General features: G+C 46.4%; 1 protein-coding gene across 20 annotated transcripts in view; it reads right to left on the bottom strand.

Moving 5' to 3' along the window:
- Nucleotides 1–27349, bottom strand: part of MICAL2 (microtubule associated monooxygenase, calponin and LIM domain containing 2) — a 270478-nt gene that overhangs the window by 191462 nt on the left and 51667 nt on the right. For all 20 annotated transcript variants that reach the window (XR_008954575.2, XR_008954578.2, XR_003029112.4 and 17 more), the window contains one exon: nucleotides 7937–8277. Coding sequence is in view for 14 of the 20 variants with exons in the window: in XM_055094133.2 (XP_054950108.1) it covers nucleotides 7937–8200 (264 nt within the window). In the remaining 6 variants the exon portion in view is untranslated. The remainder of the gene's footprint in view (nucleotides 1–7936; nucleotides 8278–27349) is intronic.

Here is a 27349-nt window from a genome sequence, read left to right as displayed (position 1 = left end):
CTCCCAGGCTCAAGTCAGCCTCCCCACTCAGACTCCCCAGTAGTTGAGACTATAGGCATGCACCATCACACCCGGCTAATTTTTGTATTTTTTGTATAGACAGGGTATTGCCATATTGCCCAGGCTGGTCTCGAATTCCTGGGCTCAAGGGACCCGCCCACCTAGGCCTCCCAAAGTGCTGGGGTTATAGGAGTGAGAAATGGGGACTGACAAAGTAAATCTCTTAATGAAATGATGTATATGGAACTGTGTTGTGAGCTGTAAAGCACCACGCAAATGTTTGGTGGTGGTAATAAAACTGTTGTTGTTACAAGGATGGCAGTAATCCCTGCCACTTCACTGCTGGACTGCTCTTCACCCAGTGGCCCCATTCAAGGTCACCTAGTCCAGGCTGCAGGACTCAGAGGGTGTCTATTAATGCCCACTCAGCAAAGCCCAGGAAATCTAAGTAGGCAATGTCTTACTGCACTCTCTTTTTAAAGAAGGGCTCTTCTTGGTACTCCCTTGCACTATTGGTGGGAGTATCCACTCCAGGGAGGAGAATCTGACAATGCCTATAATTTTTAAATGTAGCACACATACCCTTTGTCTCACAATTTCACATGTATACCAACAAGTGTGGTTAAGGAAATGCACTGCAGCACTGTTTAAAATGGCAATAGACTGGAAATAAGCTAAGCTAAAGAAATTGTGCTATAGACGGTGTGGTGGCTCATGCCTGTAATTCCAGCACTTTGGGAGGCCGAGGCAGGCAGATCACGAGGTCAGGAGTTTGAGACCAGCCTGGCCAACATGGTGAAACTCCATTTCTACTAAAAATACCAAAGTTAGCCGGGCATGGTTGCTCATGCCTGTAGTCCCAGCTACTTGGGAGGCTGAGGCAAGAGAATCACTTGAACCTGAGAGGCGGAGGTTGCAGTGAGCTGAGATCGTGCCACTGCACTCCAGCCTGGGTGACAGAGCAAGATTCCATCTCAATAAATAAATAAATAAATAAAAGAAATGGTGCTATTGTGCTATAGCCATAAAATGAGAAACCATAAAAGACATGAATAAAAGAGTTAGATCCACACCTACTGAGATAAAGCAATCTCAAAGATATATTTTTCAGTGAAAAAAGTTCAGAACCAGTGTAGAAAAAATGTGTGTAGATTTTTTTTCCCATTAAGAAAATAAAGGGGGCAGTGCATGCATCCATAACACACATCCACAAACATGCAGAGATTTTCAGGAAGGTCACAAAAGAAATGGGAGAGTACTTGCCTCTAGGAAGGAACACTGGGGGAATGGAGAAAAGAAACTTCTTCCACACTAAATTTTCTTTCCTTTTTTTTTAATTAGCTTGGCTTAGGCTCAAATCCACACTGTCTTGTCTTGTCTTTTTTTTCTCTCTCTTTTCTTTTCTTTTCTCTTTTTTTTTTTTTGAGACAGGATCTTGCTCTGTTGCCCAGGCTAGAGTACTCTGGTGCAATCATAGCTCACTGAAGCCTTGACCTCCTGGGCTCAAGCAATCCTCCCACCTCAGCCTCCCACGTAGCTGGGACCACAGGCATGGTGGGGTGCACCACCCTCAGCTAATGAAAACACATTGTTTTCTCACTGTGTTGGTCCCACTTGCCTGGTCTCACCCTATATTTTCTTACCCTACTTGAGTTATTTTTTATCATGAGCAGGCATTTTTTTCAAAGAAACCTTTTCTTTTCCTTATAAAGAAAAAATATATATATAAAGAAATATATATGGAAATATATAGATAAGTATGGGGGCAGAAATATATATTTATATATACATATTTAAAGAAATATATATGTGTCTATATAAAGAAATAGATATGTGTGTAGTGTGTGTGTGGTGTTATGTATGTGTGTGGTATGTATGCATGTATATGTGTGTATAAGTGCACGTGTATGTGTGTGTGTGTGGTGTGTGTATGTGTGTATATGGTGTGTGTGGGGTGTGTGTGAATGTGTGTATGGTTTGTGGTGTGTGTGGTATGTGTGTGTATGTGTGTATTTATGTATATATGTGTGTATTTGTATATATGTATGTGTGATGTGTGTATGTATGTGTGTATGGTGTGTGGCATGTGTGTATGTGTGTGGTGTATATGTTTGTGTATCTATGTGTGTATGTGTGTGTGGTGTGTGTATGTGTGACTAAGTGTACGTGTATGTATGGTGTATGTGTGCATAAGTGTGTGTGTGTGTGTGTGTGTGTATTTGCTGTAGAGACCAGGTCTCACTATGTCGCCCAATTTGGTTTCGAACTCCTGGCCCTGAGCATTCCTCCCAGCTTAGCCTCCCAAAGTGCTGGGGTTACAGGCGTGAGCCATCCCACCTGGCCTAGTTTTTTCATAAAAAGACAAAAAAGTCTTTATTTAGAAATATATTTATAAAGTGAACTCAGTAAACCTGGATTAACAACTTCCTATGAAGACAGCTAAAAAGGAAAGTTTTTTTCTTCTCCATATGACATTGCTGTGAATTGGACTTACTCAAGCTCACATATAATGCCCAACACACACAATCATGCAAACCCCACACATTCCATGTGCAGCTGTGGTAACAAATGCAACCATTGGTACAACCCGACTGGCAATCCAGGCTCAGAAACATGTTCAATGTTGCAGGGCCGGCAGTCTATTGTCAGGTAAGCAGACAAATCCAGAGTTCTTTTAAGCTTTTTCTTCAACTCGCACAGAGTTTCACACCCCAGAGACCATCTTCTGCTTTATCGGTTATGACTGGAACTGCCCGTATCAGGCAAAGTGGCCCTTGAAGTGTCTGAGCCAGCACAGCCATGATGGATGACTTCAGACGTCGGGAATGTCAGACAGGTTTATCCAGGCCAAGGGGTAGCAGCCTTTGCTCCCGGTGTCACCCCTTCCACCCCTAACACCCTTGCACCCTGCCTCGCTGCCTCCCTGTGTGATCTACGGAGGAAACTGGGGACCATAGGGCCGTCTGGCCCTCAAGCACAAACTGGGGACTGGGCTACACACAGGGGAGGGGCCCAGGAGCAAAAGGTGTGTGGTAACCCTGCTGCATACTCATAAAATACAGTCACATCCTTCTAAAAAGATAACGCAAGAGTTTTCATTACATACGCTGGCCTGATTCCTGCTGGTGACAAGAGTCCATGAGTCATTTCCTGCGAGTTTTTATGGCAACAATGTACAAATACCCCCTGGTCTGTAATGGTACCTGTGATTACTGAGCAATCCTGTGGGGAGTGGTGGAAAGAACCCTGGACAGGATTGGGAATCAGGCGCTCATTGTTAATGGTTTCCCAGGTCCTCTGTTTGAGTACGAGACCCTCTGTTCACAGCCTGGACCAGGAGGTGTTTTCCTCCAGCCTTTCCTACCATCCATCCACTCTGTTCTCTCTGGCTTTCACCCTTTCCCCACACCCCACACACTCCTCCTTTCCCATTACAGAGCAACACACTCTCCCTAGAATATATGCACTCCCTTTAGCTGTTTCCTCAGCTCTACATGGCAAACTCCTACTCATCTGCCAAGCCCCACATCAAACCTCCTCTTCCAGGAAGCGTTCCCAGACTACCCCTGTCACAGTTAGTCATTTGCTTTTCTATCCTCCTGCAGACCAGTATATATACCTCTCTCATAGCTCTTAAGATATTAATGATAATAAGGGCTAAATGTTTACTGATCACTTATCAGAATGCTAGACAGCCTTCTACACTTTACAAAGGTTACCTTATTTAACTCTAATGGTAACTCCATGAAGTAGCTACTCTTATTATCCTCATTTTACAGAGAATGCTACTGAGGACCAGAGATATTAAGTAACTTGCCCAAGGCTACAGAGCTATTACATACCTAGACAAATGCCTGACACATAGTAGCTGCTCAATAACTATTCACCTGATTAATGATGAATAAGTGAATACAGAAATAATTACATATCTGTCTTTACATAAAGCTCAAGTAAGAACCACATCTTATTCATCTTCCAAACTATCTATCCTCTCTGCCAAATGCCTGGTAAGGTGTAGGGCACTGGAAACACCTGCTAATGAGCAAATAAACAAAAGAATATAAGAGCAAACCAGTAAATAGAGCCCAAATCCCAGTAATGCCACTCTCTTCAGCTTTCTGGACCTCAGTTTGTGGCCTGTTAAATGCAGAGATTGCACATAACATCTGCTTAAGTTCCTTCTAGCATTAAAGATTTATATATAAAAATAACCAGAGTCCAAAATTTTGTGATTATAGCATTTCCCACACCAAATTACATATTGCAGGTTCTTCTGGGTTGTTTTCCTCTGTAACACTACTCAGTTGGGTGTGACATTCGAGTCAGGTGTTACCCTAATACAGAGCCAGTATCAATCCTGAAAGAGTTCATTTGGCATGATCCTCAGTTCACCCTCATTCTTATCCAAACACAGTCACGCCCAGGGAAATAATTATTAATATTCAGTGCCAATAAAACCCTCATAAATAATCATCAATAATAAACAATAATCCCAAGTGAGATTTTGGAACTGGCACCTGAGCCACTGCTCTAGAGAGCTCTCAGGCCACTCTCCTTGTCCCCTGACACCTCCATTAGAGTCCTTCCCTCTTCTCCAAATAGATCCTGGTCCCCAATCTCTCACCACTGTCACACGCACGTGTGTATACACACACATATGGTGGCACGGAGGCAGGAGCATGGTGCTCAGCATATGGCAGGGGCTGATAAATGCTTGTGAAATGCTTAAGCCCAGACCCACTCCAGGTGGTGCTGAGATGCATCCACTTCAGCACAAAGGTCAAGGTTCTGGCTGAATTACATTTATTCTTGCTCTGCCTATGGCTAACCAGGAGCTTGGCTTTATGCCTGGTACCTGACAAACCTGTGTCATCTGGCTTAGCATTAATGATCAGCCACATGTATGCAAATGCCCAGCATTTCTTCCTTGACTAATGCTCAGCATAAACCATGACACCAAAGGATGCCTGAACATGGTATGTGAGCAAGACAGTGTCTGTTCATGTTGGAAGAGGTGAGGACCCCTGTTCTGTGTTTTGACTCACAACAAGGAGTACAAGCACCGGCCTCATGGAGCTGGCCATTAACCACCCACACATAAATGTGATATGCCAGGGGCCTATATCATGGCCAGAATACAAATCAACACTCACTGTAGATGACACCCATTTTTTGTGTGATTTTTTCTTTCTTTCTTTCTTTCTTTTTTTTTTTTTTTTTGAGATGGAGTCTCGCTCTGTCACCCAGGCTGGAGTGCAGTGGTGTGATCTCAGCTCACTGCAACCTATGCCTCCTGGGTTCAAGTGATTCTCCTGCCTCAGCCTCCTGAGTAGCTGGACTACAGGCACTTGCCACCACACCCGGCTAATTTTTTTTGTATTTTTTAGTAGAGATGGGGTTTCACCATGTTGGCCAGGCTGATCTCGAACTCCTGACCTCAAGTGATCCACCTGCCTTGGCTTCCCAAAGTGCTGGGATTACAGGCGTGAGCCGTGACGCCCAGCCAAGGACACCTGTTGATTATCTGTCTCACACTCCCACATCCTTGGGGATTTGCTCCTCCCTCACATCAATCATGTGATGCTTGAAAGGGCTGCCAATCACAGTAACCAGTTCCTCTGGCTTTGGCCATAATAAATCCAGAAGTGGGCCAATCGGAATCCTTCTCTGAGGTTTTTTTCAATATTGACCTGGAAGACAGATTCCAGCCTTTTGGAATGGAGCTATAAAGATTTGAATGAGAGGCTTCGAACATGGAGAAAAATGTGTTTGCAGGAGGGAAGCATGGAGCCAATAGAGAGCAAAGCATCAAAGCATCCAAGTTAAGGTCAGGACTTAAAGTGTCTGGACCTTCCTGTTAATATGAGTCAATGATTTTCCTGTTCTTTGTGGTTATTTTGAGCTGCGTTTCTGAAAAGCGCAGCTCAAGTAGCCTAACACAGTCACAGTTCATACTTACAATGCATTCTCAAATGTATCTTCCACTCCTCAGCATTCAGGTGGTTTTTACAAGATGGGTTATCTCACGTGTGAAATGTCTTTGTTCCTCCTCACAAGACAGGCATAAAAATTCCTGGGCAAGAGGCACCTTACCCAGCATCCCTGACAAAAGGAGCTTTCTTTCCCTTTGTATCTCAGAAGCCAGTGGTGACCTGCCAACCACAAGATGTGATGACTGTTCTATTTCAAGCTACCAAAGCTTGTAAAATAGAGGCTGGCCACACCAGCTAGGCAACTGGCTAGCACGTTTTGGAAGAAGGGTCTCTTCTTGGTGGTCAGCCCTCCGTTCCATCCCTCTGCTGGCTGACTCCCTGTGACAATCTGTCTTCAGATCACCAAGAGGGTCCCTCAGCAGCCACAACATGTTGGGTGTATGGGGCAATAGCATTCCCTAATAAAAACCAGAGCTCTGAAAACCCTCTGTGAGAGAACATAGTGCAACTGGGCCACCTGACTTTTATGGGACCTTTAAAAAAAAGAAGCCACCATATACAATTACTAAGAGGGATGACACTTTGGAAGCGAAAAGCTTCCCCTCCTTTAACTCTGAAGAGCCACCCAGTGAACTCTGAACCATGAAGTCACAACAACGAGGAAGGGAGGCACTGGGCAGGAGTGGCACCCAGGACATTGGTCTCACCTTCTCCTCCCCCTTCCTTTTCCCTACCTCCCCCATCTCCTCTGCCTAGCTGGAGCATAGTAGGTTATGAACAGGCACTGCCTGGATAGCTAGTCTGCTCTGGGCTGAGGCGACTGGTCTGTTTCAACCTGATGGAATGCTTTTCCTATGTCCCGCAGTGTCAGTGTGCCCCAGGCTCACAGGAGCTTGGCAGCTGTCTCCCCAGGGGCAGTGGAAAGCAGCATATCCCATGGTGGACTCGACAGCTTCTCATCACCAAAACAAAAACACAACAGTCCCGATTGCCATGGAGAGTTCAATCCTCTTGTCCCGGGATTGGCACCGGCTGGAATTCCTAGGGTTCTAGCTGAGCTACCTCCTGTGAGGTCTAAATACAGCACATTCGATTTTAAACTAAACACACAGCCTGCACCAGTGCTCAGGGCTGATAGTCCCCAGCGGCCACCAGGGAAGTCAGCTGAGAAGCCTGGACTCCCACCTGCCCATCTGGTGCTGGGCATTTCAGAAATGTCAGAGAAAGGTTGCGATAGTGAGCCTATGTTCGCCGATGCTGTCTATGGCCAAATGATGGGGGATGCAACCAGTTCGTGTAGGCTTAACTGTGAGTGTGGTCCTAGGTAGAGAAATGCATCCTGAGGAAGGGAGTGGGCAGGCGGAGAATGCAGGGGTATCAGGAGGAAGAGAAAGAGACAGGGAGGAAGAGGCAGTAAGGACCTAGACCTATTTCTTAGCCAATTAATCCAAAACCAGGGGATCTTTCTAAAATGTCCACACCCAGGCGAACACAACTCTGTAACTATGCCTCTCCCTGAGATTTAGGACTTAGGCCCTAGAATCAGACGGACTAAGGTTGCCCTCTAGTTGTGTGACCTTGGGCACAACTGACTTCTCAATTTCCCCATCTCTAAAATGGCCTGAAGGACTGCTGTAGCTGTTCATTGAAATCATGGACATAAAGTACCTTGTACCTAGAAGCTGCTCAATAAATAGCAGCTACTAGAAGTAGTAGTAGTGGCAGCAGGGATAATAGAAGTGGGGGTAATATCAAGCATGGGCTTCTCTCCCTCAACTTTGCCTCTGGCTTCCCTCCCTTGGAGAGGGCAGGAGTGGAGGGAACCTCCCAGCCAGGAAAAGCTGATGCTTAGAGACAAAGGAAACCTTTACCGGAGGAAAACAATGCAACATTCACACCCACACCTAAGAACCGTAGAGTGCCAAAATGGCAACAGCTTCCTAACCTCCCAAATGTCAACCCACACGCCCTGCAAAGGTAAGACTAGGAGGGTTTCCCCTTACCTTGGTGTTCGTGCACGACTTCCCTCGCTTATACTCTTTGTGGGAACCACGCTTATCCAATTTGTACCACAGGGCTTTGGCTTTCCAGGTGGTCACCTTGGACTTCAGCTTGGAATAAAAGTTTCTGTGGTCCAGAGGGTCTAGGTCCAGGTGTCGTGTGAGAATGTTGAAGGCCTGGAGGGTACCTTTGCACGTGGATGCCTGGACAAAGTTCTCAAAAACCTGCCCCGCCTGGGCCTGCTTCTCATCCTCGTTTTCCCCCATGGTTCAGGAGTCGTGTGCGGCAGTGGTGTGGCGAGGACACAGGTGAACAGCATGAAGTATCTGGAGAAACGTCACACCTGTGAAAGTAGGGGGAGGCAGAGGTCAGCTTTGGACGATGAGCTTAGGGTGGGGGATAGGTGCTGAGAAGTAAAAATACCATTTCTTTAAGACATTCAAATATTAACCACACTATTTAGTGTTCAATACTAAACATAAATATTTGTAACAGATATAGAATTGTGCCTTTTGGCCTGTCGATGTGGCATTGCAGGTAATCTCTTCCCCTATGCTCTGCTCCTCTTGCTGGCTGAAAAGTACCACAGATTGCACAGGGCTATGCCCTGGCTAATGCCAACAGTACCTAGTCAATCTTGCTCTAAGCCAAGCGGTTCTGCAAATAGTGACTAGGAAAAGGGAAAAAAACCCAGAAAAGTACACTACATATAGCACCATTGAAAGTCTATCATTCTCGGTGCTGCAAATTGGTTGGCTGATGTGAATATAACCCAGCCACATTATACTAAGGCACAGACAGAAAAAACTCCAGAGAACATCTCTCTAGATATTTCATGACTGCCCACCTCTCCGTAGACACCCAGCTTTAAAGCCTTTCTTCATTCGTTACCAGAGAGCAGGGCTTTCCACTATACACATGACAAACAGTCTCTTCTCAAAACTTCTGCTCCTGGTATCAGCTGGAAGCACACCATCTACCTCAGTCAGACTCACAGACAGACAGACAGAGACACGTGGACCTCCTCCGCCTGTGCAAAGGGGGCCTGTGCTTCGTAAGTCCAGGCTGTGAGCTATTTGGAACAAGTGCTCCGGCTCATGGAAGGGAAAAATGCGATGGGTGCTCATTCACATCCCAAAAATAGCTTGCCTGGGCTTTGGCCATGGTCCTTTCTGCACCATTCTAACCTCAGACATTTCTTAGGAAAGTCATTTAAGTTTCAAAGGAACAAAAATAAAGTAGAGCTGATTTTCCAAAGCACTAGCTGTTTTTCCAGAATCCAAAGCTGGCGCAAGAAAACAAATGTGGAGGAGCTGGGGCTGACCCAGCTGTCAGGAGGGCTGGAGGGGTCTCTGAGCAAGAGGGCACAGCAGACCGAGCTCCACCGCTGAGGCCTGGTAAGAGGAGGTCAGCAGCACACAGAGCGCAGGCCTCACGGCAGCTCTGCACTCCCCAGAGGGGCAGTGTTCATCGTGGACAAGTTGGAATTGTGGGACGGTTTTATAATACTAAAAGCAGAGAATGGTGTTTATCTTCCTCCTTAATCTCTTACTTATTCACTCAGCAACAATTACTGGTGCATTAGCAAGAGTCGGGCACCCCTCAAGGGGCCGGGAATACGTAGGCTCAGGCCCCGCCCACAGGGGCAGATGGATTACAAGACCACAGGCAAGTGCTTGCGGAATATGAACCAAGGGCATGGAAGCCCAGAGCAGGCGGTGTCCAACAGAGCCTCGAGGAGTCCAGAGGGGCCACAAGAGAGAAATCTCAAGAAAGCTTCAATTTTAGGAATGAGATTTATTTTACTAGAAGACTGGGCAGTGGACATTCCAGGCCATGGAAATACCCACACAGGGATGTGAGTGTGGAAAGAGCGGGACAGTGGTGGAATGACAGCAAGTTCAAGGTTCAGGATTCGTGAGGAGGTGCGGTGGGGATGTCCAGCGCACGTGGTGGCAGGTGTCCCCTCCAGGCCAAGGAGGGGGACTGGCCTCTCCAGTGGGTGGTGAGGAGCAGAAGACAGAGGAGCAGGAAGAGACAAGTCTTTGGGAAGATGATAGGGCAGCAGTGGACTGGAGGAGGAGGCTGGAGGCAAGGAGGCAGCTAAGGGGCTGTCCAGGCAGCAATGAGAGGAGCTGGAAGAGAAGGGGGAAGAACAGCACATGCAAAGGAGCATAGGAGCCCACTGGGCACCACCTGCCAGGAGGAGCCTGCTGGGGCTGGCGAGGTCTCAGACACTGGATGCCCAGACTTGGGGGTGACAGGATCCCAGCAACTTTGTAGGGCCCTACCCGACCTTCCCTCTTTCCCGGAGAGCTTCCGAGGTGCCTGGCACTATGCTTGGCTGAAGGGAGACTAGCACTCATTCCCTGCTCAGGCCTGGCCAGCTTCCTTGCCCTACCCAGGCTGGGTCCTCCATGAGGCCTTACCCAGTGACCCCGGTCTATGACACTCAGCAACTTCAGTAGACTGGGGAAGGGGGCTCTGTGCCCTGCCTGGTACGACAAGCATGGATTCCTTCACAGATCCTCTCTGGGCTCTGTGAGCGTCCACTGTGCTTACTTGGGCATGACTCACATAAACACTGCCTCCTACTATGTCTCCACTTTCCCCATGTGCAATGTTGCCACCCAGAGAGCATAAACAGAAGGAAGGACTCATTTGCTTTGCAGATCGTATTAACATTCTCAGTCTTTATCTATCTTTGGAACCACTTCTGTGCCCAGCATTGAACAAAGGCTGCAGTGGCTGGCCGAAAAACACAAGGCTATTTGAACTTGCCTGCTACACTACAGTCTTTTCTGAGGACAGGCAAGCAGTACAGAGAAAACTGTAAGGCTTCAGAGCTATTGCCTCACACAAGCCACTTCTGATTCTCAGTTCCCTTACTGTAACAGACAAATTATAATCTCATCCTTGCGGGGTAGCTGTGAAGGGCAAGAAATGTGGATGACGGCAGAGCCAGGTCCCGGCAGGCACTCAGTAGATGTGGTAACGCACGCTGCATCTACCACAGGAGGCAGATTTGTACCTGGGGAAATGTACCAGTTTAGAAAATAGTCTTGTAAATCAGTTCTCCAAGTTGCCAGCTCCTCCTTGTCTAAAATTATGAACAGTTTAGAGGCATCAAGCCAGACAATAATTTACAAACTGGAAGAAGCTGTCTCCTCCGCACCCCAATGGCCACCCCTCCTCCCCTAGAAGAAGAATGAACAACTTCGTCTTCGGGCTCCAGTGGAAAAAGAGCTAAAGGTGGTGCTGAGGGCTGGATAGGCGTGGGAGCTCCAGGAACCAGCCCTTATCTAGAGTGAGATAAGGGGAGGTGGAGGGAGATGGTTTGACAGGAGAAGATAAGCGCAGCTTGGATATGTAGCCCAGCAGCCTGTACCAGGCTCAGACTTGCCACCCTGGACCTAAACACCCGTCTCACCCTTTACAACTGGCTTTCCAAGTTAGGTCATAGACCTTAAAAATGACTCTAACACCCACGGCGGGTAGCTTTCCTCGTGGGATTAACATCAGAATATTTAGAGTCAGGGCAACCTGAGTGTGAATCTGCTCTCAAGCACTTGCTAGTCATGTGACCCTAGGCAAGTTCCCTCATCCATCTTGGCCTCAGTTTTCTCATGCGTGAAATGGGGATAATACAGGCTGCCCTAAGTAACCATGGGAGATTGGTTTCAGGATCCCATGCAGATACCAAAATCCGTAGATGCTCAAGTCCCTTATATAAAATGATGTCATGTTCGCATATAACTTACACACATTCTCTCGTATACTTTAAATCATCTCTAGATTACTTATAATACCTAATACGAGTGCTATGTAAATACTTACATTGCATTGTTTAGGAAATAATGACAGTAAAAAAGTCTGTACATATTCAGTACAGATGAAATTATCTCTTTTTTTTTTTTCCTGAATATTTTCAATCCACAGTTGGTTGTATCTGTGATGTGGGACCAATGGATGCAGAGGGCCACCTGTTCTCACTTCATGGGGCTCTAAGGAATCAGTGAGATCATGTATGTGATAACCAATACTCATTATGATTCTTCAAACAGCCCAAACATCATCACATCAAAAGGAAGGGCAAAAGAAACATCATTCAAGACTACTGAGACTAGCTTTCTGGGTCAAGGAGTTATATACAGGTTGAGTATCCCTTATCCAAAATGCTTGGGACCAGAAGTGTTTTGGATTTCTATTTTTTCTTTTTTTTTTTAGAATATGTCCATCATACTTACTTGGTTGAGCATCCCAAATCCCAAAATCCAAAATCCAGAAGACTCCAATGAACACTTCCTTACAGCATCATGTCAGCACTCAAAAAGCTTCAAATTTTGGAGTATTCTAGATTTCAGTTTAGGTATAGTCAACCTGTATACTTTAAAACTAGAGGACAAGGGCCTTCCATTTAGAAGGTCTGAGTTCAAACTCACTTCCTCTCTGTGTAGACTTGGACAACTCATTTATTTTTTGGGTTTTAGTTTCCCATGTATAACTAGGGAACCTCATAGAAAGTAGTTTTGGTAATGAACTGAAAACATACAGAATTCAGGACAGTGCTGGGAATGAACTGGGAAGGGCTGACCTAGCACTCAGAAGGACTCAGTGATTCTGAGCTTCAAACCTTTCTTCCAGAGAACTGGAATGCAAAACCTTTGGTGGCTATCCTTCCCCTCACCCCAAAAGAACGTAGTCAGGATTTTTTTTTTTTATCAGAGGATCCTGGTAACTAGCTCTTATTAAAGTTTTCCTTGTTAACCACCACCCAGCTGTTGCCTTTTTGAGGTTTGATATGCAATAGAAATAAAACCAACTAGCCAGAAATATGAGGCTTTCTGCATTTTCTGGGAAGAAACAAGATGTGATGCTTTAAGTTTCCAAAAATAGCTTTGAAGCAATTTGGTTTTTGCCAAGTGGAGTCTCTTATTTGTGGTTCTTCTGCTCCCCTGCCTATGTGACTTCATGAGTCACAAAGCAACTTCCTTTCCCTGCCTCTAGCTGCTAAAAATTATAATTAAGGGCCCCGGATTGCAGGCAACAGCATTGGTAATGGGCTAAGCCCACAAAATCTGAGAGTCAAGCTCAAGGTTTATGCAGAGTCCCTGAGCACCCCTCCAAATGAGAGGAGGAGCCTCCCCATCCCGATCTGCAGGTGCCCTCAAATTTAGGACTCTGATGCCTCTTGCCTTCCCTGAGCCTCTTCTCCCAAATGGCATATCAGACAGTGCAACCAGGGTTTTGATAAATGATGGAGTTTATACAAACTTAAGGAGATATGGGGGTGGACACTAGGCAGAACCTTCCCACAAAGCAGCAGTTTGCCCAGGAGAAAAGCTCATTTTTCAACCCACCCTTGAGGCTCACAGACAAAATCTGTTTCAAGGTCAATGCAATCCAAAAACAAAACCCATGTATACTGCCAAGCAGCCCTGTTCAAACTTACCCTCTCCCAGCTCTACGTCACTAAGGAGCTCTGGAGGAAGGCCCAGGTTCCTTGGCAATGAAGTGGGGTGTTCACCCCACACTCGCAGGGTGCTCAGGAAACTAAAAGCTCCAGCTCTAACTCTCGCACACAGAAGACCTTCAGTTATGGCCGTCTGAATCCAACACCTGAGATGAGGCAGGAGCCAGCCAGGGGCTCAGCAGTGCGAGATGCCTTCCACACCTGGTGCATCCCCACAGAGCCCACCATGGGCAGGAACACCTGGCTCCCAGGTGGGGCCTACAGACCCCATCTTCCCACCTGGCCCAGGTAGGGCTGGCTTTCCACCTACCAGGGCACTAGGCACCCAATTTAACCAAAAGGAGCACTTCCAGGGTTGGGAAGGGACTGAGAGGGCCACCTTGTCTTCTTGGTAATCTTTCATCCAGGTGTCCCCAGCCTTGCCTCGGTCACTTCCACAAACAGAGGAGTGTGTACTGCCTCCTGGGGATGCCTGCTCCACCCTTGCCTCCTCTGGAAGACAGCCTCAGTGAAATAATTCTTCTTAGTCATTCCCCGGAAAGATAAGTTCCACTTCTCCAAAGCCTTCTCTATTGCTCCTGGGTGTTGCCTTGAGATCACCTCCAGGAAGCCAAAGCCCCTTTCCATGCACACTGAAGGCACACATGGAGAGTCCTCTTATACATGCTGTCTGAAACCCCTACTAGGAAAGGCCAATGAAAGAGCACCCAAGAGACTCACCATGAAGCTCAACCAAGTTTCCAGGAGGTAGCAAGGGCCCAGACCTTCCCCCTTTTGCCACACAGCCTCAGGGCTGGAGTGCTGGGGAGAGACCCCAGGTCCACTGCAGGCCCTGGCCTTCTATGCCCGCTCCTTCACTGAGAACCCAAGTTCTTTGACTCTTGCCCTTCTGGCCCCAGCCCTCTTCCCCACTCCTTTTCAATAGTTAGTAGACTCCACTGGTCTAGCTTGAAGGCGCCTCATACATTCCCCCTTCCTCACCTCATCCATTGCTTCTTATAGCCACTCAACAGTACCAGGCGCCGGGAGGTCCCAATGAGGCAGCGCCCACCCTCCAGGCCTCCCCTCCTGGCATCAAGAAACATCTGTATGCTGACCAGTCACAGTGCTTGGAATGGCAGAAGGAAGCCAACGTCATCAGGGCCCAGTACCACCCAGGCACTCTCACCAGTGTTAACCTAAGGAATCCTCACAACACGTCTATGTGGACGTGGGGGAGGTAAGACTTTTTTCTTTCTTTTTTCATTTTTATTCTGCAAAAAGCAAAGGCCTTAAAAAGAGAGAGAGAGAAGTAATTGCAGAAGTTGCCTATCTTCCTTTTCTGTAACACAACTATGTTTGCCATGTGTGATTATTTCATATATGTATATATGTGTGCATGTGTGTATGTGTGTGCATATGTGTATATATGTATGAATGTGTGTATATGTGTATGTGTATGTGTGTATGTTTGCAGGGTATACATGTGTACATGTATGTGTATATGTGTGCATGTGTGTATATATGTGTGTTTGTGTATATATGGGTATATGTGAGCACATATGTATGTGTATTCATGTATGTGCAAACACACATGTATATGTAGCATGTGTACGTACATGTGTATGTGTGCATGTGTGTATATGTACATGTATGTGTGGTGTGTATGCAAATATATCATATACATATATATATTTAAAATTTTCCATAAGGATTTCTAGCCAGCACTCCATATCTTCATCTGTACCACTAAGTCTCTCTTCAAGGACCTTCTAGAACAGGGGAAGCCTTTGAGGTGGAAAGAACTCTGGCCTAGGCATGAGGATACCTGGGTTCAAGCCCAGCCCTCACCTTGCACCACCCATGTGAGGACACTGACAGCGGGCACTCACAGTGTACCAGGCCTTTACCATCCTGTCTCATTTCACCACCCTTGTTTGATAGAAGACAGCTTTACAGAGGTGAGTAAATGCCTCCATATCATGCAGGCAGCTAGTAGGGGTGCTGTGAAATGAGCCCAGGCCATTTCACTTTGAAATCCATGCTCTTAGCCCCAGTCCATATGAGCCATATATACAGAAATCGTATGGTCTTCCTTTTCTGAAGCTGCTGTGTAAATTAAATCAGTTAACTTCTATTGTCTCTCAAGTTATTCTGGGCTTGGAGAGTCTACAAGTATCAAATGAGGCATGGTCTTATAAGTCATGGTACAACCAAACAAGTATCAGGCAGTCCTTTAAAAATAATATTTATAAAGACATTTAATCCATGGGAAAATGCTTATGCCATAATGCAGAGTGAAAAGAGCAGGATATGGATCCAGAAAGTCAATACAATTTCAACTCCATAAAATAATGTCTAGTGTCTATAGGAAAAGAGAAATAAGCCAGATGTGAACAGTGGTGATGTGTGTGTAGGATCGCATTTCAGATAGCTGTTAGTATACTTTTACTCTATACTTTTCTGTATTTCCCAAAGTTTCTACCAGGAACATGCATGACTTTTACAACCCCTCTTACATACACATTCCAAGGCCAGGAGTCTTCTTTCCCTGACTGTCCATCTCAACAACAGGAGGTGGGCTTCCTGTATCTTATCTTCTCCAGGCCTAACAAGCGCTCAGGTCTTGGTGGAACTCAGCACCTGGGCCCTTGTGTGGCTACACAGCACTAGCAATGTGATCTTTCTCCAAAACAGAAAGGGTCATCCTGCATGAAACCCTGACATTGTGCTAATTTAAGGAATTAGCTTAAATGTTAACAGGTCAGGGCCAAGTCCCCCAAGGCTGTGTTCCTTCCAGCAGCTCCACTCCCGAGGGACTACAGGGCCCTTGCATCCAGTGCAGCAGGTGTCTTCCAAAGCCCATGCTCTCCCACCCACATTCCAGAGCAGAATGGGAAAGGCATTGCCTCCAACCCAAATCTCATTTCCTGCAGGATCCCCTGCTGGTGAAGTCCCCAAGAAGGAAACCTGTGCTGTGTTGACAAAGTAACGTACATCTTACCCCACATGCAGAGCTCATCTTACCACCAAAACCTTTGCAGACACTTCTGCATGTGACCTGAATCATCTTGATCCCACATTGGGTGCCCAGGAAAACTGTGAACTCTGAATCCCAATTTCTAGGAGGCCAGCCTATCTCAAAACTAACAGTGAGAGGTGACCACAATAAGCAAATTCATAGAGACATAAAGTAGAAGGGTGGTTACCAGGATCTGGGGGAAGTGGGGAATGGAGAGTTATTATTAAATAGGTGCAGACTCGAGGTCAGGAGTTTGAGACCAGCCTGACCAATATGGTGAAACCCCATCTCTACCAAAAATACAAAAATTAGCTGGATGTGGTGGCGCCTGCCTGTAATTCCATCTACTGAGGAGGCTGAGGCAAGAGAATCGCTTGAACCTGGGAGGTGGAGGTTGCAGTCAGCCAAGATTGCGCCACCGCACTCCAGCCTGGGTGACAGAGCGAGACTCCGTCTCAGAAAAAAATAGGTGCCAACTTTCAGTTTATTCTGTGGAAGGATGGTAGTGATGGTTGCATAACAACATGAATGTACTTAATACCATTAAATCTTACAATTAAAAATAGTTAAAATGGGCCAGCCACAGTGGCTCATGCCTGTAATTCCTGCTCTTTGGGAGGCCAAGGTGGGAGGATTGCTTGAGTCCAAGAGTTCAAGACCAGCCTGGGCAACGCAGTGAGACTCTGTCTCTACAAAAAAACAAAGAAAAATTAGCCAGGTGTGGTGGGGTGCGTCTGTGGTCCCACTTGTGGTACTTGGGGAACTGAGGTGGGAGGATTGCTTGGACCCAGGAGGTCGAGGCTGCTGTAAGCCATGATCATGCCACTGCCCTCCAGCCTGGGTGACTAGAACAAGAGCCTGCCTCAAAACAAACAAACAAAAAAAAGGTTAAAATGATAAATTGTATGTTATGTAAATTTTACCACAAAAACAATAATAAAATGCAAACAAACAAAAAAAAAACCCTACCACCACTACCACCATCACCACCTTCTATAAGTGGGAGCTGCCCAAGGCCAGGGAATAGAATCTGTGGTCTAATTAATAATCTTGCTAACTTTCTGAAATACTTTTGAGTTAAAATACAATAAACAAAATAAATCATTAGGTCAATGAAAGACATTTGCTGTTTTTTATTGGTTCAATGAAATATTTTTTACCTGTTTTTAAAAAGTCATCTAGGCTTCTCTCATTCTTTCCAAATCTCATTTGACTGCAGGAAGCCCACCAAAGCTCAGCCTTGCCAAGTTCCCCATTTTTATCTCCTATTCTGTCTTCCCCAGACTCTCACCACAGGTACACTCCTCCCCCACCACTCTGCACCTGTGAAATATTCTTCAACACCCCAGGGAAGGTTGGGCACCAGTTCCCTGGTCTTAGCTCTCAGGGCCTACCATACATCGCCCTACCCAGGAAAAACACTCAGACCCTGTGTTCCAACGATTCCTATACAGAGTGGGTGGTGCCCTAAATAAGCATACCCATATTGCTCCCACACAAAGTAGATGGGGCCACAGGCACACAAGCACTACTGTCTTGCACACCACATCAGGATGTAGTCTCTGGTCTAGACCTTTGATTCTTTTTATTCTTTTTTTTTTTTTTTGAGACAGAGTCTTGCTTTGTTGCCAAAGCTAGAGTGCAGTGGTGCAATCTTGGCTTACTGCAACCTCCACCTCCTGGGTTCAAGTGATTCTCCTGCCTCAGCCTCCCAAGTAGCTGGCATTACAGGTGCCTCCCACCAGGCCCGGCTAATTTTTTTTTTTTTTTTTGTATTTTTAGTAGAGACGGGGTTTCACCATGTTGGCCAGGGTGGTCTCAAACTCCTGGCCTCAAGTGATCCACCCTCCTCGGCCTCCCAAAGTGCTGGAATTACAGGCATGAGCCACCAAGCCCAGCTAAGACCTTTGATTCTTAATACTCTGCTGCCCTTCTTTCATCAAACTCCAAAATGCTAGGATCTATAGATCAAATGAGAACAGCATCCAATCCACCAGTGAAAGCTAAGCTGAGAGGTATCTTTGGAGCCTTGGTGGGTGTTGTGGAGATGAGCTAGCTCACCACCAGCTGGACCGCTCCTTCCTCCTGGACCCTTGCTTGCAGCTGTGAGTCCAGGTGACCAGGTTCTAAGTCATGGAATCCAAGCAGGAATGGCGCATGCCACTTCTAAGACTGACTCATAAGAATCCCCCATAGTGGTTTTTGGTGCCTTTTCTACTTCTGCCAGGGCACAAAGACCTTGGAAACTGTGTGTTGAAGTTGGTGAGCCACAAGAAGGAAGGGACCCAGTCCCCTGGATGCCTGCATGGGGGAAAGCCCTCTTTGACCAGAACACATGTTTTGGACTTTACATATGTGAGCTATAAATATGCAGTATGCGAAGTCACTGAGAACTGGGAACTTATCTCTTAGGCAGGAGGCATTACCCTAGCTAATACAGTAGGTATTAGGAGTGGGTATGTCAAATTTGGCCTGGATCAGAAGGCATTCCTTCCCAATGTGAAGGTCAACCACATGGGAATTAAGATGTCTCTTACCCGACTGTTGCAGGCCAACTTCCAATAACAACCGGGTCCGTCATTTTACATCTTACCTTCTATTAGTACCTTAGTGTTCTGCAAAAGTTGCCTGACCCCCGGAAATAAGCCTGCCCACCCCTCTACGTAGGCACTCACACATGTGCACCCTATCTTGAAAAAGACATCCTTTCCCTCTTTGCAAATAGCATAAGACAGGAGACTAGAACAGATAAGCTAGTTCATTTCCTTGGTTTCAGAAACACCCCCAGGCACTCAGCTCTTGAGTCCCTGGAAGCCAATGTGATGTGGTAGAAAGAACATGGGCTTCTGAGTCACTAAGTGCTCCTTTGAGCAAGTCATAAACAACAGAGTTCCTGTGAAAATTAAACGGAGGGGCCTCTCACAGCGCTGGGCCCACAGATGAGCTCAATAAGCATCAGTTCCCGGGAAGCTGCATGGGGATAACTCCCACCACCTCAAGCTCTAGGTAGCCCAAGCCAAACCAAGGCAGAAATTGATACATTTTCACATAAAAGTTGAGCGTAGCTCATCCTCGCCTTAACCAACTCTCTGCTATGGTAAGATGGCTAAAAACAGATTTTCCACCAAGTCTCTGCCCGGCACCCTCTTAAAGGCACTCTCCAGGGGAATCTTTGTATCTGAATGGCACTGCGTCTTGCTGAAATTAGGCCTTTGGGACTTGATGCCAGTAGAGTAATTAGTCTGGAGGACATAGAGGGATGCTGGGGAAGAGGCATCAAAGTCACAGCCAAGTGAACTTGAAAAGGATTTCTCTATGCCTGTTCACTGTGTGCATGGTACCATACCTGGAGCCCAGGACGACTGCAGAGCCGCCCCACCCAGAGCAGCTCACAACCCAGCTATATCTGATGGAGTCTGTCCCCCAAAGATCCCCTATGTTTTGTGTGCATTTTTTGTTTTTGTTTGTTTGTTTTTTCAGACAGGATCTCACTCTGTTGCCCAGGTTGGAGAGCAGTGGTATGGTCATGGCTCACTGCAGCCTTGACCTCCTGGGCCAATCCCTCTGTTCTGAAGAACTGTACCATTTGACCTCATTTTTCTCAAACACCCTTAGAAAAAGTTCACTGCTCAACAAAAGTTTATTTTTGTTTCTCTGATTTGTGAATTTATCAATATGAAGTCATTCCCCAAAATGCGCACAAATCCAACCACAGTTAGATCTATATTTGCTTTTATGGGAGAAAACAAATAGCACTCTTCTTTCTTCCCCTCACAGCCTAGGTTTCCAAATGAATAGTCCAGCCTTGCAATGTGCACTTCCTCACCTCCCACTCATCCATCAAACTACCACAGTCTGGTTTCTCCTCACACGCCACCCGGTGCATCAAGCCAACGTCACCACCAACTGCTGCTAAATGCAACCGCCACTTATGGGGCCTTATCTTGAGGCCCCATAGAGAGGGCAGACCCCTCTCTACTTGCCCCTGAAAATGAAGGTTCTGGTCTTCACTGTCATGGACCGCGACACTCCTACAGTTCAACCAGTATCTGTGTCCTCATGACTCCCCAGGCTGTACTTGCACCACACAGCTCCCTGCTGCATTTCAGGCCCTTGTGTCACCAACAATTGGACATTCTCCTCTCACTATCTTATAGAGACCTCACGTGTGGCCAATTTCCCTTGCAACCCCACCTGTTCCTTCTCCTGCAGCCCCAACCTCAGTGAGCAGCCCCATCGTGACTCTGCAGCCAAATCCTTCGAGTCAAATTTCTCTGCCCCTTTTCCCTCATCTTGCAGAGCCAGCCAGTCACCAAGTCCTGCCTCTTCAGCAGCCCCATTTACTGCCTCCCATCCTTCCTAGGAGGGTCAGGTCTCCACCTGCTGTCACCTGGAACTCTCAAAATCTCCTCGTAAAAACATTTCCTGCCTCCAGATTCACCTCCCTCCAATCCACCAGCCTAGTCCTCAAACTGTTGCCAGAGAGATCTTTATTTCAAAAATGTGCACTTAGTCAGGTTCCATTGCCGTTCAAAATCCTTCAACAGCTCCCTGACAATCTGCAGCGTGAAGTCCAAACATCTTAATGGAGCAAAACAAAAACTACCTTCGTGATCCAGCCCTAGCTTGCCCCTCCAGCCTCTGCTTTCATCACTTCCCCGCCCCCTCATACTCTAGACTCAGGAACCATTTGTAATTTCCTGATAAACTCCACTCCGACACACTTCCACCCACATGCCTTTGCTGATGCTGATCCCTCTGTCTGGAATGCCTATCTGGACTCTGTTTACCTTGTGAAAGCCCAGTGGTCTTTAGGGCTGAAACATCAAAGGCAGCAGAGTGTCACAGGTCCCAGTTTGGACTCTGGAGTCAGGCAGACTGGTCACCAAACCCAACCCACCATTTACTAGGTGTGTGAGCCTGGAGGAGTTGCCTAACCTCTTTGAACCTCAGTTTCTTCATCCATAAAATGGGTATAATAACAGTCCTGACCCCTTGGGTGACTTCAGGATGAAACACAGTGACGCCTGGCTGGGCTGCATCCTTAGCTGCACTGTTCTTCTTTGAAGCATTATTTTGCCCTCCCTGGGCCCCCTTTTCTACACTGTACTCTGGGGAAGTTTGTATGATGGTTTTGCACATACCCTTGCATTGATCTACTTGTGGCCCCTCCTACCTCACCTGACTGTGCGCTCTGAAGCTGAAGGCTGCAAGCCCCGGGGCCTGGTGCCCATGCCTCTGACAATGGTGGGTGCTCAATAACCACCACTGGTAGATACAATCAAATCAAGAGTATCGCACACAATTCAGGGTGTGTAGTGGCTAGGGTGTGGCTGCCCTTTGTCAACAACCCTGCCACTTTATCCAGGACCTGGCCAGCTCTGACCTGAGCTACCATGGGCCTCCTCACTGATCTCCCCCTTCCCAACTCACCAGCTTCACCTTTATCCTGTTCATAAATCTCTCAGGGCTCCCTACAGCCCTTGTACAAATCCAAACCCTCCTGCCAGGCTCAGTGGGTTCCCACCCACCATCATGCAGCCCTCTCTTCCTTGTTAGGCTCAATTCCCAAAGGCATTTGGGCTTATCCTGTGGCTGCCCTCATATCAAGTCTCTGTCTTACTTCTCAAACCTCGCCCATCCTCTGAAGCCCAGTCAGCTGCATGGTGCTGACTGAAAACCTACTACAAGCTGTGCCCCCTAGGAGCTTCACAGTCTATTCAGGGAATCCAAACAAACTAACAGTTATTGGTAAGAGCTGCCGGGGAGGTGAGTGCCAAGACATGTGGATGCAGAGTTGGAAGATGGAGTGACTCAGCACCTGAGAAAAGCTCCCTGAGAAGGTGGCACCAGGGCAGGATCTTAAGGGATGGGCTGGAGCATTCAGGTTCAGAAGCCCTCCACCACCCCATCCCTTACCCATCTGTGTTCGTCTAACTCAGAGTCTATGCCTAAGCTCACCAAACCTGGCTGTCGGGCAGATTCGCCCAGGAAGTCTATGAAAACTCAGTTTCCTGGGCCTGTTCCCAAATAGAATCCCTGCAGCCTGAGGTTCAAGAGGAAAAGATGTTTTTAACTCCCCCAGGGAATTCTGTTGATCAGCCAACTTTGGGAACCACTAGCCACATTCAATTCCATTCATTCAATTTACTGAGAATCTATATTGTGACTGGGGCCTTGGTAGGTGCTGTGGATGCCAAGGGAACAAGATGCTTCTTCCCATCTTCTGAGAAATGGGGGAGATGAAGAGTTCCCACACAGGTCACAGACCACACCATTTGGCTCTTCCTTTAGTCTTGAACCTATCATGTGTTTTGTGCACTAATCTTGTCTGGACAATTTAATGTGTAAACTTAAGGAAAGGCAGATTTTTAAATTTATTTTCTATTTCCCAGAGTATTCACCCCAGCTCTGGGTTCTCAGTTGGTAATCAATATTTAAGGTTCAAATAATTCAGCTTTCTGTATTATGGTATTTTGTAGCTAATTCACTCATTGATGAGCTGTTTACTGATCTTCATCTTTGTAATTCCAGTGCCAACATGGTGCCTGCTCCCAGTAGGTAGTATATGTTTGTTGAATCAATGAATGCTTACCATAGAAATCTGGCTCAGGAGGGATGGAACTGCTTCCATGGTAGCACCTTTAGAGTTCACTTAAAAGATTTCTAATTTTTTTTTTTGCTTTCTTTTTTTTTTTTTTATTATACTTTAAGTGCTAGGGTACATGTGCACAACGTGCAGGTTTGTTACATATGTATACATGTGCCATGTTGGTGTGCTGCACCCATTAACTCATCATTTGCATTAGGTATGTCTCCTAATGCTATCCCTCCCCTCTCCCCCCACCCCATAACAGGCCCCGGTGTGTGATGTTCCCCTTCCTGTGTCCAAGTGTTCTCATTGTTCAATATCCACCTATGAGTGAGAACATGCAGTGTTTGGTTTTCTGTCCTTGCAATAGTTTGCTGAGAATGATGGTTTCCAGCGTCATCCATGTCCCTACAAAGGACATGAACTCATCCATTTTTATGGCTGCATAGTATTCCATGGTGTATATGTGCCACATTTTCTTAATCCAGTCTATCATTGATGGACATTTGGGTTGGTTCCAAGTCTTTCCGTTGTGAATAGTGCCACAATAAACATATGTGTGCATGTGTCTTTATAGCAGGATGATTTATAACCCTTTGGGTATATACCCAGCAATAGGATGGCTGGGTCAAATGGTATTTCTAGTTCTAGATCCTTGAGGAATCGCCACACTGTCTTCCACAATGGTTGAACTAGTTTACAGTCCCACCAACTGTGTAAAAGTGTTCTTATTTCTCCACATCCTCTCCAGCACCTGTTGTTTCCTTACTTTTTAATGATCGCCATTCTAACTGGTGTGAGATGGTATCTCATTGTGGTTTTGATTTCCATTTCTCTGATGGCCAGTGAAGATGAGCATTTTTTCATGTGTCTGTTGTCTGCATAAATGTCTTCTTTTGAGAAGTGTCTGTTCATATCCTTCGCCCACTTGTTGATGGCGTTGTCTTTTTCTTGTAAATTTGTTTGAGTTCTTTGTGGATTCTGGATATTAGCCCTTTGTCAGATGAGTAGATTGCAAACATTTTCTCCCATTCTGTAGGTTGCCTATTCACTCTGATGGTAGTTTCTTTTGCAGTGCAGAAGCTCTTTAGTTTAATTAGATCCCATTTGTCAATTTTGGCTTTTGTTGCCATTGCTTTTGGTGTTTTAGACATGAAGTCCTTGCCCATGCCTATGTCCTGAATGGTATTGCCTAGGTTTTCTTCTAGGATTTTTATGGTTTTAGGTCTAACATTTAAGTCTTTAATCCATCTTGAATTAATTTTTGTATAAGGTGTAAGGAAGGGATCCAGTTTCAGCTTTCTACACATCACGATTTCTAAATTTTTCATTTGAATTACAGACCACCAATTTCAGGATTAATTTCCTGATATACAATTACAGAAGCTTTGTTGTTTATATTGTCATTAATGTTATTAACAACACAAATAACACCTTCCTGGCTCTCAGTAGTCTGCTGGCCTCTGAGATGCTTGTGCACGCCTTTCATTGGGCCGTCCATCCAACTGGCAGTCCAAATGGCCATGTCCCTCACCCCAGAGTCTGCACAAGAGCCTATACACTGCATTCAGCCTTTATAAGCAGGTGTATACACCTGCATGGACAGGTGAGCCCTGCCTGAGTCAGAAATAACTAATGGCTATTCGAAGCCTACCAAAATGTCAACACACTTGGGAAGTCAGGATCTAAGATTTAGATGTAAAATTGCCTGCGCTGCAGAGAGGCAGCATGACAAAGGAAGAGCCCCATCATGAGGTTCCTGGGAGACCTGTCCAAGCACAGGACATTGGGCCAGCTAGGGTTGGCTAGGTATGCAGGGGTTGCCAGCAGAATGACTCCCCCTGCTTTCTCCAGGGCCAGCATTCCCAGTAGATCATTGTCGCTATTGATGTTTGTTTGTTTTAACCCCTGAAAACAGGACTCGTCATCTTGAGGTGATGTGGATTAAACATCATCTGTCTTTCCAGGCCCTGGCCTAGAAGATGCCTTTATCGGGTAACTTCCTTTATGCCAAACACCGAAGGGGTCTTTTCTGAAGTGCATGCTGGGTCCTGATAGCATGCAGGCCACATAGTCTGAGGCCTGTTCACTTCCATTTTGTTCTGCTGGAAAACAGAAGGATTTCCTTGCTGGTCATTCATTCAACGCTGATTACCATGTGCCAGGCGATGTGCTACATGAACCCAGCTGGACAGTTCTTAGGTACAACCTCAGGAGAGTGAACAGACCAGAAACCGGCAAGGTGAGACAGTTCTGAGAAAGGATTCCTTCCTTCATCAGGATGTGGGCTGAGAGGAGCTCTCTGCCCACGGAAAATATGCTGCTATCAGGAGGCATTTCAGACATCTGAACAGAAGTGAAAGAGATCAGGACAGTTTTGACCCAGTCCTTTACTATACAGAGGAACTGAAGTCTCTCGGGAACTTCTCCCCAGATGTCTATAAAGCCAAGTAAGGTTACAGATGGCAAATACAAAAATGCCTGTCTGAGAAGACAGGGTAGAACCAGTCCCTAATGTATACTCAGTTGCTGAACTAACTGGAGGAGGTTATTGGTCTGACAGGTTGTAGCTGAACTGACTGGAGGAGGTTATTGGTCTGACAGGTTGTATTTCACTTCCCTGAACTAGGTGCACGAGCACTGAGGTTTGAAAGTCCTATAACATTTGCCTACTTGGCTCGGAGGCTGCAGAACCGTTGCAATTTATGGTTCTGAGCAATTCACTACATTGAGAGCAATGCAGACCTGTGTGAGACAGTCTCGGGGAAGAACGCTGCCTCTCCAGGCCACACTCAGAGGCCACATTCCTGAGAGCTCAGAGAGGCTGGGTCATAGGTTCCAGGGCCCAGAAAGGGCCTTGACCATTCAGGGGGTCAAAATGTCCCTCACCAGCCCCAAACCCCAACATCCAGAAGCCCCAGAGGAGGGGAGCCCCGAAGGTATGGCCCCGATAGTGACTCTTCCCTGGTGGGAGGGAGACAGCCTCCCATCATCCTGATGAATACATTTCTCTTGGCTGAATAAAGACATTGGACTCTTTCCTTGGTATTTGGGCTTATGCTCTGAAAAACATGTTTACTAAAATAAGCCCCAACTGTTCCAAAAAAGATTTTTTTCTTTTCTCATAAAGATACAAAACCCACGGGCAGCAGATAGGGACTGTTGATACAAGACCAAGAAGTCTTAGACTCCAAATCACTCTCTGGTTTATTGGTCTGCTCCTCTCCACAGAAGACAATTCAGGCTCCAAGTTCAATGTTTGAAACTCATTTCCTGGGGCAGACCTCACAAGGTATTCATTAAAGTGGGGGTGTGAGGGAACAACCACGCCCAGGAGACAAGAGTTCCTGGAGCTCTCTCTCTCTCTCTTTCCCTCTCTCTCTCCGCCATTATTCTTTCCACTCTAATGATCTGATATTTTTAAAAATTCTGGCTCACCCTCATGACAAATAATCTACTTCCTGGATACTTTTGCCTTGCAAATGTCATCCTTAAAAACAACTATATTTTTTGTGGGTCTTTATTTTTAAGTAGCTTTCTCAACCCAGAGCCCCAGCTCCTGCAGAAATATTATGTGACCCTGTCTGGAATGCAAAACGATCCCTGGAGAGTCAATCTGTGCAGGAACTCACAAGGGTGTTTGCTATCAGCTTATCTGGCAAGAGGAATCTGAGACATTTTAAATATGAACTGTTGGTGTGGCCCGTCCCACCCCATTCACTTTGCCCCATCAATAATCACTTCCATTGGTGTGTGAGACACAAAATGCAGAAAACGGACACAAACTCTCTGAAAATGAGCCCCCAGCAGAAGTTCCTTTCTCTATATGGAAACATCCATCAGACAGCTGCAGAATTCATATTTGGAGAAGCTTTCCTGGTCTCTGCTAATGTTTCTTTCAATGAATCTCACCTAGCAGCAACTGTTTTGCAAAGCCCTTGACAGTCTAATTCTGAACTCCCCTCCTCTCCCACTTCAGAGCTGATCTCTCAACTGAATGTCTCATTCCTTGCACCCTCAGCTAAGAAAAAAGCAGGCACACTACTCCTCCTTACTTCCAAACACCAAATCAGGCCCTTTCACACCACCACCCAGTTTTCTTGGAGAACTGTCTGCCTCCTTTTCTGCCTGGCAACCTTCTGATCATCCTTCAGTACCCAAGTCTCACAGCCCCTCCTTGGTGCAGTCTTCCCTCTGTGCTGCTCTCTTCTCAGTGCTTCCAGAGCGATAAGGGAGCTATGACTGTCATCATATACATCTGTCCCACCACCAGGCTAGGCCACAAGTCCTAGGAGTAAAGGGACTAGGTCTTACTCACTTTTGCATCCCAAGAACCAAGCCCAGGACCT

This window comes from Pan paniscus, chromosome 9 (assembly GCF_029289425.2).
Source record: "Pan paniscus chromosome 9, NHGRI_mPanPan1-v2.0_pri, whole genome shotgun sequence".
Classification (NCBI taxonomy): domain Eukaryota; kingdom Metazoa; phylum Chordata; class Mammalia; order Primates; family Hominidae; genus Pan; species Pan paniscus.
The sequence above is the reverse complement of the archived record's forward strand: the minus strand, read 5'-3'. Positions and strand labels throughout refer to the sequence as shown.